The following is a 13,237-nucleotide window of genomic DNA, read 5'->3' as shown; positions in this document are numbered from 1 at the left end:
CAGTATTAGCATAAATTATAATATAAGAAATATTCTCACACTAACAATAAAAGTAATAAATGAAATCTTTGAAAATAATCTATATCTATAAATTTATATATGATCACGGTTTAAATTGGAGGAACTTTATTTAATTTTTTTAATATAATCATGAACTTGAAAATACTTTTTTAGTTCTTCGTTTCATAAAATAAGTCTTTAAGAATTATTCTTTTCTAAAAATTAGCGTACACGTATAAGTTAATGAGAATTTACGGAGATAATGGCTTAATCGAGAGCGACCATTTTTGTTACTAAAACAATTCTCGTCTTTGTAGTGTTAGAGAAAGTGTTTAAAAAACGTTTTGTTTTAATGTTTTACAAACTATTAACGATGTTTGTAAAATACAAAAAAGTGATTTATTTTACGCAATCTTTTTAATATTTTGTGTACGATGATTAATTACTCAAAACATCGCTATTAGGAGAGCGGTTAGTATATAGAGAGCGGTTATATCGAATAGAGCTGTTCTGCGACATTATAAGGTCCACGCACAATAATTTGCTCATCCGCAAATAATGAAATTAAATAGTAACCGATAAATAATTAGCCGTTTATCTAGCCGAGAATCGAAATCGAGTACATCGAAACTGTAGATATTTTGATAGGATTTGAATGCCCACATCATAGAACTACCTAACTGTCATTGGATTACATCCTTATGCGAGGCGGCACAGTTCAAAATAGAGTGTAAACATTTTCAATTCCACTAAATTAATCGTTTAGATGATTACCATTACCATACCTCACAGTGTCTCTTGACAGCAACAATTACGTCCCTTTTTCTCTTACTGAGAGGGGAGGCCACTTTATTCTCTTGAGGGACATCTTTATAAACTACCGTCAAAAATCCAGGTAATTTAATCTCAAAAAATATTATGCTTTATTGGGGTCTATTATAATGTAACATAAGCTATAAACTCAAACAACTCCATCCCACTTACCGACGCGACGTCGGTGTTCGTAACAGATGTCGTTAAAGACTAAATTTGCCTAATTTAAGTGGAATTAAGTGTAATAACACTAGTGTTAAAAATACTTTTACTTAATACCATAATTTACCGGTAAATCCGACTTAAATTTACGTTAATCCTTTACTACGTACGTATTAAGGATATTTCACACTATATCGCTCGAAGAAGTCGATTCAAGTTAGTAAAAAATTTTTTAACAATGATTACGGATGCTTTAATAAGTCGCTAATTTTTTTAAAACACTTATGAACTCATCAATTTTATTTCAGTTTGTAATTTTTTTCATAATATTAACATTTTAAAATAATTTGAAATAAAAATAAATGAATTTAAATCAGTTTTATAAGTAACATCCCTAATATTTGTATATATCTGAATCATAATTTACGAAAATATTTCATTAGCATTACACTTCGCTTAGAACAATAATTCAAAAATGTTAAATGTTCTTCAAATATTCTGAACTTATCCATAATAGAAATGCTCTAAGCAATAACTTTCCTTAACAGAAACACCACTAGAAGGTGGCCACAATCAAAAATATAATATTTAAATTACATGCTAGGTTTAGTATTTATTTAGTCACTACTGATAAATTGTAAATTAATTGTTATTTCTATCATTTCCATTCATATTTTTAATGATTAATGTTATTTACTAGGAAGTACGAGAAGCTTTATTGTTAATTTTACAATTATTCGTGCGTTTATTTAAACCGATATTCAACTAAATAACCTTTTAATCCGACTGAGATACAAGTATTTAAAATGTCATTTAAAAAACATTGTAAATATTGAAATAATGCAACAATAATAAAGGCTAAAAATAAATACTGCGTTATTTCTTAAGTCGTATCCTGAATTTATTCGCATTCACAACCATATTAATCATCTGTATCTATAAAGCAATGTGTCCTGACTGACAGACTGACTGCTTCACAACGCCCAGCAAAAATTACTGAAGATAGAATGATGAAAATTTGTATACATGTTCTTCTTACAGTGTAAGTGCACACTAAGAAAGGTTTTATTTTTAAATTCCATATTTAAAAGGTTAAAATGGAGTAACGATGAAGTTTATTATTCCTGGAATTTCTTGGTAACAAATGAAGATACCAACTTGATTTTTGGTCTGTGTAATCTTCATGTGAATCTTCATGTGTAATCTTCATATCTATTTTTTTTTTAATTTTAGATTTTTTTGGATATTTTTTTTAATTTCTAGGTAATAAATCAAGATATCGACTTGATTTCTTTTGTGTGTAATTTTCGTTTAAATATCTAAAAACCAGTTTCTAGATTTTTCGAAATTCGACCTTGAAAGGGGCGAAGAAAGGTAAAAAATTTGAACAATGATTGAACATTTTCCCCATTTCGGACTATAATAAACGAAATATTCACTAGATTGGGGTTTGCAAATAATCTTCAAAATATAAATATCTAAAAACCATTATCAGGTTTTTTAATTTCGATTTTTTAAGGTGTGCGACGGTGTACAGCGTGGCGGCTAAACCAACACAGCCACTGTTAACGTTATGTGCGACGCGACTGGCTGCACCTGCCTCCGGGGTTACTTGATTAAAAAAAAATATATAAAATAAAAGTAATAAAAAAATAAAAAAACAAAGTATGGCCACCTTCTATTAGTGTTTGACGCGAAACGCTAACAACTGGTTAACTACATTTTTACTATGATTTAGTATAAATCAAGCATGAGTTTAATAAACACAGCTGGAAAGGATTTTCCGAAATTCCAGCAGTTTATTCATTCTAGTACCACAAAAAAATTGCCAATGCAGTTTATGACTTACAGAAATAAAAATATTTCAAACAGCACTTTTCCGTGCTACATTCTAAATTGGCCCGTATCAGGCCGCTATATTTAAGCGTTGGGCAACAATTCGTTATTTATCGTATATTCCTCCTATATTTTTAATAAAAAATACCGTTTTATCAGGATTTAATGAAAATCTAAATGTAATATTCTCGATTAAATAATCTTATTTATAAATAAATAAAAAGGTTTGCTATAAAAGAAAAAAAAATGTTGCGGGTGAAGCTGCATTGATATCGCGGGCGAAGCCGCGAGGGGGAACGCCGCTAGTTGTGAAATAAATTACGAATGTCGTAGCTAAATCAAATAAAGGCAATTTTAAGAAGTGAGTGTTTTATTACATAACTAAGATGTAATTGACTGTGTTTACAAACTGTATATACATTGAATTTCTAATTTTATATGTGCATTTCTTAAGCCGTATAAGAAATATTACGTCAAAGAAATTTAAATGCTTAGAAGAGGGGACCGCTTTATTTAGGACTTTTATAATTACTTTTGCTAGTATAACAAAAGTAAAAGTTTCAACTAAACCCATTAACAATCAGTGTTCTTTTTGAAATCCCTAATATGTGTTTAACTTCTTTATCCGATGAAAAAATGTTAATTTATGTTTTATACATTTTTATTTATATAATAATCCTTCAAATTAATTTTATAGTTTACTTTTACAGTAAGAACAGCATTAATAAAGCATTTATGAAGGTCGACCAGAAACTGTTTTCTAACTTCCAAGAACCTAAACAAAGGTTATTTTATCTTACTACATATAGATACATGCTCTTATTAATAATTATTGAACTCGACTGAAAAATCTGGATCTGAACACGATACATGATGTAAGATTAACGTAATTTATTTTAATATTTAGACTTACAAATAGTAAAGTAGGTAATTGTAATTACGCAAACTCTTACTATCCTGTGTAAAACATTTGAATCTTTTTCCCGTTTTGTATGCTATTCCTTCAAATGCAACCCGTTAATTCTTAACTGAAAATCCAATTTTCGTTAATCATGATCTCGTAAAAAAGGATTTGGTTTTTTAAAAATTTCGTTAATTCTAATTTATTATTTATTAATTATTTAAAAAATAATTATACAAAAAATTATTTTTATTTTATTTTTGAAAATATGTCATTTAATCGAAATAAGTAATTTCTTTACATACGATGAACCCCATATCATTTAATTATGAAATTATTTTTTAAAATCATAATTGTTTGGTTTTTGATTAACTGATGGGACTCTGAAAACTTTCATTTCAACATGAATATTCAATTCCCATATGATGGGAAGATTATTTTCCCTTGAAAGATTATTTTTAATCGATTAGAATGTCAATAAAGATGATGATAATAAGAGTATTAAGTAACACTATTAAGTCGTTAAGAATTTTAGTAAAAATATAATTTAGAAGAACTTTATGTTAAACTTTCAATTAAAAGGATATAACTGTTGAAGATCGTATGCGTTAGCTTTCAATCTCTTCATAAGTTCGAAGTGTCCTTTCCAGTTACTGTTTTAACTATACATTACACTGATGTTCAAAGAAATTGTTTATTTGTAATATTTTAAGAGCGAATGACTAAATGACAAACTTTTGAAAAATAGTAATTTTTTTTTCTGAAAGAATTTTATATGAATGTGCACTAAATTTTCTTGTGTATGCATTTTTATTTTCGGGCAACAAACTGTAATAGGAATATGACAACAGAAATTTAAGTATGATTATTTTCAACCATTTATTAAAAAATATACGGTATTTTTTCACTTAATTTTTATTGCTCAGAATTATCGAGTTGAATATGAAGATTCCAGTCGTTTTCTTATTTTTAAGGACTCGAAAAAACCTTAAACTATTAGTGTTCCTTCTGAAATCCGTAATATTCTTGTAAAATGTGACTACCTCTTCCTCATCCGATGAAAAATAATTTACACTAGAACGTTTAACAAAAAAACAAATCTGTAAATTACAATTTACAGATTACTGTAAATTGTAATTTAGAATCATTATTCATTGTGGTTGTGTCACATTTATGGCTGCTTTAAGCGAATTGAACGAGGTGAATTTTTAATTATCTACATACATTCTATATTTTTCATCGAAAATTCGACATAATTTTAACTAAAACCGTGTCCAAACTTATTAATGAAAGAACGTAGTCCTCAGCAAGAAGAGATTTATCAGAATTATAAAAAATAAGATTTAGTTTAAAAAAATTTAATGGACGTCTGTTGAACAAATAATATTTTATAATTTAAAAAGTGAAACATCTTGGTTGTTGTTTCACAATATATTGTTTCATTTTTTTTCTCTTTCTTTCTATACATATATATCATAACCCATATCCGTGTCTTTTATCGTCTGTAACAATGACTGCCTGGGGTCGAGCGCTGCTCTACTTTTTCAGTCCACAATAAAGCGGTACCATTGAAACGGACAGGCCCTGTAAGTTTAATGATAGAACAAATGGATACCTTAATTTGTTCTATTTTTCGTTACATATGTTCATTAAGTTCTCAATCACGTGCAATCATTTATTTTTCCACAAAACCAGTACTGACTAGAACTTCGTTAAATGAATCGAATTTCGGGTGGTATTTTTATTGAAATTTTTCGGTAGTTTAAATTTAATTTCCAGAAAATTACTTAAGTTTTAAAATATTACTTTACTAATTCGTAATATTACAAAGAATAAAATCAGTCTACACTGCCTATACTTTTTCTATCCTAGAAGTATTTAATTTCGCATATCTCGAAGTCTAATATCGAAAATACTTACGACTTTTAAGATTATCGATTAAAGAAGTAAAAATCTATGTTAGATCTAAATTTATATTTTTTATATTCTGTTACGTTATTCGTCTAGTTATATAATAAGATCTTCCACGTTTATAACATCTCTAGATGTTAACGCTAACCGAAATTCAAAAATTTATAAAAATCAGCTAAAAAATAATAATAAATTACTTCCTTTAGTTATCCTCATTGTTTTTATAATATATTATGTAATAATAAAATGTATACATTACGTCAAAATCCGTTTTCAGTAACTTACAGTGTAATTTTATCTGAATTCCGGTAGAAATATCTTGTGCAATACAATAAATTACAGTATTACGAAGTAACCGGTATCATAATAAAGCAATATGAAATGAATTTTCCTAAAATTGTATAGAATTGAAGTTTTAGATAAAGATATCCAACTAATTTTAATGGAACTTCGGAGAAATTTTTTAAAATTTAATAAGGGTTAAATATAGTTTATTAAGAATTATCTACCGCCGAATTATTTGAATTTGTTAGTTGTTAATCTTAAGTTACAGACTGCAATGAAAATTGTGAACATATAATTATATAATTTTTATTTTTATTATTGTTCTTTTATCAACACGCCATTGTTAAAAGGGGAGAAAAATTAAAAATATTGTTGTGCCGTACTGTTAAATCGTTTCAATAGGTTGCAAAGGCATGAGTCAGGGACAGTAAAAAAAAAAAAGAAAAAGAGAGGAGAGTTGTAAGCGGAAAGGTGAGATTATGATGTCCGTGAGGAGGGGGAAAGGTGAAGGCCAACCAGCTGTAGAACGAGTATGCAGATGCTAAACCTTACTGACAACAACCTAGGAACAACTACGAAGGGCCCGCTGTGGCCGCGGTCCTTGTCACTTTATGAGAGGATCGGGCTACGTAGAAATATTTTATCCTTACTGTCAAAATAATGAACGAAACCAAAAAGTACGTTTAAAATTTATAACTGAATATTTAAAAGAACGATCAACCAAACACTAAAAACAAAAATTACTTTATAGAGGACGTTGTCAATAATTTTGTTCAAGAGCATCCTGGGCGAATCATTTGCACCTAGAGAAATTACATTTTCAATAGTTGGTTTTCGAATGTCTATAAAGCAAAGAGACTAGTTAACGGAAAAAAGTTAAATCAGATATTTGAGAGTTCATTAATTCGGTAATTCCGTATTAAAAATTCACTTCATGTCAAGAACGTAAGCTTCGGAAAACTATTTTGACAGTTTACTCTCCACTTTGAATCGATCGGATCGTTTAATAATCTTAAGGCACAAAAATATCATTTATTTAAAAATGAAAATAAAACAAAGAAAAAATAATACTTCCGCTAGAGAGCTTAAGATGTTAGCATTAAAACACAGTAGCCTGCGTAACTTATATAAATTTACATTTGTTTTACGGTCTCATAATTTCTTAAAATAATAGGGACAAAGTTTCTGAAACAAAAATATAATCGATCTATTACCGGCTTGATTCTTGTTCGTTTTATTTTTTTCTGATAAATGTGTTTTTCAGTTCGATTGAGTTGAGATGATGTCGGTTAATTTACTTTATAACAAACAAGCTAAATACAGTATGTTAACCCGTACAAAAAACAAAGAATATTGTCATTTTTATACATATTTATTATCATACGCTACGCCCTCTTCAGAATTATCTTTATCATAAAATTAAATAAAAATTCTACAACATAAAGTATACTTTGACCAAAATTGAAATAGAAATCCAATATAACAGTTTATTGAATTATTTCCAGTCCGGGAATTGAATGCATTTAATTACAAATAATGAAAATATTTTAGAAAACATATAAAACCGACTGAAACTAACCACAGTAGAAGGTAAAAAATAATACTTCTTAATTTCTCTTTAAAATTTGACTTTTTGAAGTCGATATCAAGTTAAGGGTCAGTAAGTTGCTAACAGTTGTAGTTATATATAGTTCAAAAAGTTGAAATTTAAAAAGAAATTGAAAACAAATTATTTTTTATTTTTTAATGACATTGTAAAGTAGATTTTAATTTTTTTTAAAGTTTACTTTATTATCCAATTTTTAGTTTTATTTCTATTTAAAATATAGGTAGTCCGGAATACAATCTGCCTTCATGACTGAAAAAAAGTGCTCAAGAAAGAGCAAAAGCGAGAAACCTAATATCTGATAAAGAAAAGAACAAGCTAAAGGGACCTCTAATGACTCTAAGCTATGGAATAATGGAAATGTGACAATATGTAGTATTTTTTATTTAACATTTTTATTTAATATCCAAGATATTTTGGCCCAAAACACTTTGAATATTATTCGAATAACATCAGTTTATGTATAATCACCCTATAAAAATCATACACTATACAAATATGACGACCAAAAAAATAAAAATATCTCTACTTAAAAATGCAGATTTTCATTTTTAATGAAAGTTTAAATCTCCACTTAGATCGCAAAGGAACCACCAGAGAAACTTCCTGTATAAAATAAATTGAGAAATGATGAACATCAGGTCGTTTGATGAAGAGTAAGCCTTGAGCATAGAAAAATAATTAAAAACATACCGCTCTCCATTTGAAAACCTCTTTTTTTTAACTTTCTTAAAGTATATCCAGTGCAATTTAATACAATCATATTTGTATTAAACTGTCCTACCGTTTTAACGATACCGATAACAAAAATTCTAGTGCTGATTAAGCTGACAATGTGAAAGTATTTTAATTAGTAGCTATTAAATTAATATCTTAGTGTCTGAACTTCACAGCTCTAGATATTTTGTTTTAATGATATTACTTTTAACACAAAATGATGTTTTTTCTCTCTTATTCTCCCGATTTCATCAAAACTAAAAAAAACTCGTTTTTTTAAATTGAAAAACAAGCTATTGTTCTTTCCTAAATTAGAAATCTTAATAGAAAGTATTATTAGACAGAAACTATTTTGATAAAAACGTAGAAAACGTAAAAAGTTAAACAGAAGAAATAATCTAACAAGGAAGACGCATTGAAAATAATTGATTACAATAATAAATTTATCAATGAAGAATAAATAAATAAATAATGATTGAAGAAAGGTATTTTTATAAAACTTGAAAAAATCAAAATAATAATGTACCCGAGTAGAAATATTTGAGTATAAATATCACAAAATTTATCAACACCCTTCATAAATACTATCGATTCACCTAAATTACAATTTATTAATTCAAATATTTTTTATAACAACCAAAAACTCACAATAACAATAAGAGTATGATTCAGGAGATGTAATTATTAAATATATATGTATATATTCTGAATAATATATTCTGAACGATTTATAAATAAGAAAACTATACTCATTTTAATAAGTACATAACGATATCGTAAGTACGAAAATACGTGAAGAAAATAAAATTATAAATCTTTCTTATCTACCTTTAATATGTAATACTTTAATACGATTACTTACCATTAGGGCACGTAAATAAATTGCTGCTACTGATAGTTCCCTAAAACAAAATAAAAATAAATTATAAAAACTATGTAAATAAACCAGCAAAATTGATATGCTATAATCAATAAATTGATAAATTAATCAATAAAGCAGATAAACATCTGATTTATGTATTTAATAATTAGTATACACATAAATAATTTTTTTTTAAATTATTAAAAAACCAATAAGATAGTTCATTTTTATGGAATAATTTTCAAAATTATAGCACTTTTTCAGTAATATCTCGCATAATATGGAAGAAATTACTTTGGGAACAACGTAAGTCGATTCTGTTGATCAGACATCCTTTTCCTAGAGAGTATACATACACCAATGAATAATATGTAGCGGAGAGTATCGATTGATACAGAACAAAAATCAAAGTTATTAAAACGTTCTGACACTCACACAACAAACTCGAACGTTTCCAACACTGCTAAAACCTAAGAGTCTAGTAACATGTATTCCAAATGTCCTCCAGTATTTAGAAACAAGAGAAAGCCGTCACAAAACAATAATACGGTAACAAATTAAACTGAATAAAATCGGTCCCAGATCTAAAGAAGAGAGCAATCGAAACATATTTAGGTTATTTTGTTTTATAGGTAGGTATTTTCTTCCGATTGTCCCGTTTCGAGTTAAGGTTTTCAGCATATCACAGCCGGCCTCCATCAAAAAGAAATTCCTTGACACACTTTACACTCTTAAAATAATTCTAATTTTTTCAGATGTATCAATTTTTAGATATTCTGAATCTTAAAATAAAAAATAATAATAAGTGTCATTACAAATTTAAATTATGAAACTTTAAAATAGCAATATGTAGAATTAAAAATGACTACTGTGATGTTTATGTTTCTATGTTTTTGCGTAATTTGTTAAATAAAACAAGTAATTACAGTGGACGCGTTTCTGAAAAGTAGTAAGAGTAAAAGAAAGAATAAATGGAAAATTGTTCGGAATACGAGATTCCAAACGAATCTAAATAAACTTATTAAAACCAATAAATTTAGACATCGACTGAGTCGCATAATGTGTCTGTGTGTATATTATTTCAGAACAAATACAATGAGTGACAGTTTACAACAAATCCGTAATCAATTTTAACGGTATAATGTATTGAATACAACTCGATTACAAAATCAACCGTTTAAATTTCGTTTATATTACGGCCATTAATAAGCCATTAATAATATGTACATTATTCATACTGTACAACGATACTAAATTTCAGCCGGCCGTTTACTGTTATAATAGTATCTCATAACTGTACTGTATCTGTAAAATAAATTGTAATCATGAACTGTTAAATTGTAGAAAAAAATTATAGCCGTACAACAAAAAATATAAGGCCTATTGACCAAGTGTTCTTATTAATATGCTAATTGTTTTATGCAAGATCATAATAATCAAGATATGCAAGATCATGGTGGGAAGTTTAACTTCCCACCATTAAATCATAATGAATTAACACAATGAATTTAAACATTTCCTTACATTGCAATCTTATCGGTCTTATGTATGTACGTAATAATATAAAATTAGAATTATTAAATTCTTATCAACAGTTTATGGAATATGCAAAATGCAATTAGGCTTTGTCATTTCATTTATTAATAAAATGAATAAAAACAAAATAGAGTATACAGCCGCTAGTAAAACAGTATGGTCGGAAAATAAAAATTATCAATGTAGAAATATTTAAAGATGTGACAAATTTTAGCGCGAAAATTAATTCCTTATGTAGAAGAAACCTTATTTACAAGTAAGACGAAGTTAATATTAATGGAGGAGCGTAACGTTGTTGTTTAGTTAGGCTATATAGTCCAGGCGGTATTTGTTTTGGGCTGTACTTTTTCTATATGATTGCAAATTTTTACTTTACTGCCTCCAGAATATCATTAGAAATGATTGTTTCGTAAAGCACCAGTTGAAAAAGGTGTGCTTAAATTTTTATTAAATAAAATGTAAAAAATCTGATGCGGAGACCACGTGACTTTCTTGCACGCCTACTAAATTACATATAAACAATTTTTTTAAAATGAAAAGTACATAAAATTTTATTTCATTAATAACTTCTGATATTTTTTCTTTTTTTTAATTGTTTTTATTGAATAATGTATAATTTTTTACAATCAGAGGTTAATAATTATTAATAAATCAATATATTTAAATTTTAAAAAAAAGTTAAAAAAAGAAAATGAAGTCTAATTCGAATCCATATGGCTTTCCTCGTAAAATCCAAATATTTCATTAATTAAAATTATATTTGCTATAACTTTGGAGCCAATGAAAATAAATACCAATTATGATATATCGTTGAAAAGCTCTCAATAAGGGCTTATTACTGCAGTTAAGAAAAAGTCCAAAATCCAATTTTTTTGGATTTTGTGGCTTTTTTGGTTCAGTCGATTGCAATCAAAAGGGGGAAGTGAACAACTAGATGTTACAACAGTCCTAAATCCATAATTTAAACATCCTACGGTTAATCGTTTTTGAGTTATACGAGATACATACGGACGTACGTACAGACGTCACATCGAAACTAGTCAGAATAGATTCAGGGATGGTCAAATTTTGACCACCATCGTATCAGATTTCATCTACTTTTAAAAATTTTTTTAAAATTTAAATATATTGATTTATTAATAATTATTAACCTCTGATTGTAAAAAGGTTTTACGATAAATAATAATTCAATAATAACAATTTTAAAAAATATGAAAAAATATCAGAAGTTATTAATGAAATAAAATTTTATGTACTTTTCATTTTAAAAGGAATGTAATTTAACAGGCGTACAAGGAAGTTATGTGGTGAGCACATCAGAGTTTTTCCTTCTATTTCCAGGTCCACAGTTAAGCATTTTTTTCCGCAGAGGATGAGATGAATGCTTTGTAGCGTGTGTGAAAAATGCCATGCCTGACAGGGATTCGAACCCAGGACCTCCGAGTGAAAGGCTGAGACGATACCACTCGCACCACGGAGGCCAGATTTTCCTAGATAACTTTAATTTTAGAGAAAAGATTGAAAAAAAAAGTTTTGTTATTAAATTTTACACACAATATCATCGGTTGCAAATCGAAAAATACGTTATTTACTGATGCAAAAATGGCAATAGCCGTCAACAAAAAGAAGATTTTTTGGAGATTTTTTCGAGTACTTACATTATATGTAGGATCTTCTGATTTTGCCTCATAGAACTTTTTGATATGACACAGCAACACGCCAAATTTCAACAAAATCAACCAGACAGTTTTTGCACAATAATTTTTCAATCAGATTTTTTTTAAAAATGCGATTTTTCCAAATTGTGTAGAGCCTGAAATAAAGTAACTAGATACTTGAAAATTTAATAACATATAACAGAGCGATTAACCTTTCAAATGCATTTTGAATAATTTAAATCGGTTAATTAGAAGAGCTTAGGGAATTTTTCAGACAGACAGACTTGCAATTTTTTTTCTTATAAACAAATTGAAAATCTTCACAAATTTTTATCTTAATTAATTCAAAAAGTACTTGGAAAGACGCTTCTTTAAAAAAAAAGTTTCGATTTGTTAATTACCTCCGGAGATATAACCGATCAAAGTTGACCGCCATTGTGCAACTTTTGGAATAAATTATTATCGATAAATTAATAAACCGATATTTTATATAGATAAATTACTGACCGATGATCAATACTACCTTAATGCAGTCCTTAACCAGTTTTGTCTGCAGTTTTCGTAGAACTATCTTCAGTGATAGGCCAATAACCCTCGATTTGTGAGGGTTTATTTCCACTTATTTTATGTTTTAAAGTACATTGACTAAGGAAAACATTTGCTCTTACCACAAAATAAAAAGGCAAAAGATACGATTCATTATTTATAAAAAAAATAGCCGTAATTAAGCCGAACAACTAATGTTTTATTATTAAACATTGAAATTAAAATGACATTAATTAATTGATTAACATGAAAATTAATACAAATAAAGCCTAATAAATAATATGACGTTATGTAATACTATCATGATATCCGTCTGCTCTATTCAAACAGACAATAATTTTTAAAACGCGCTCTTAACTTCACGGCAGAAGTCGCAGTTATTTTACTAATACCACTGAAACATG

At 27.7% G+C, this 13,237-nt stretch overlaps 1 protein-coding gene across 2 annotated transcripts in view; it reads right to left on the bottom strand.

The window, feature by feature from the left end:
* Positions 1-13,237, bottom strand: part of uif (sushi, von Willebrand factor type A, EGF and pentraxin domain-containing protein uif) — a 382,421-nt gene that overhangs the window by 244,168 nt on the left and 125,016 nt on the right. For both annotated transcript variants that reach the window (XR_012756945.1, XM_075370063.1), the window contains exon 3: positions 9,094-9,133. Coding sequence is in view for 1 of the 2 variants with exons in the window: in XM_075370063.1 (XP_075226178.1) it covers positions 9,094-9,133 (40 nt within the window). In the remaining variant the exon portion in view is untranslated. The remainder of the gene's footprint in view (positions 1-9,093; positions 9,134-13,237) is intronic.

The sequence above is a fragment of the Lycorma delicatula genome, chromosome 1 (genome assembly GCF_047948215.1).
Source record: "Lycorma delicatula isolate Av1 chromosome 1, ASM4794821v1, whole genome shotgun sequence".
In the NCBI taxonomy this organism is placed as follows: domain Eukaryota; kingdom Metazoa; phylum Arthropoda; class Insecta; order Hemiptera; family Fulgoridae; genus Lycorma; species Lycorma delicatula.
Note: the sequence above shows the minus strand (reverse complement) of the source record. Positions and strands in the feature narration are given on the sequence as shown.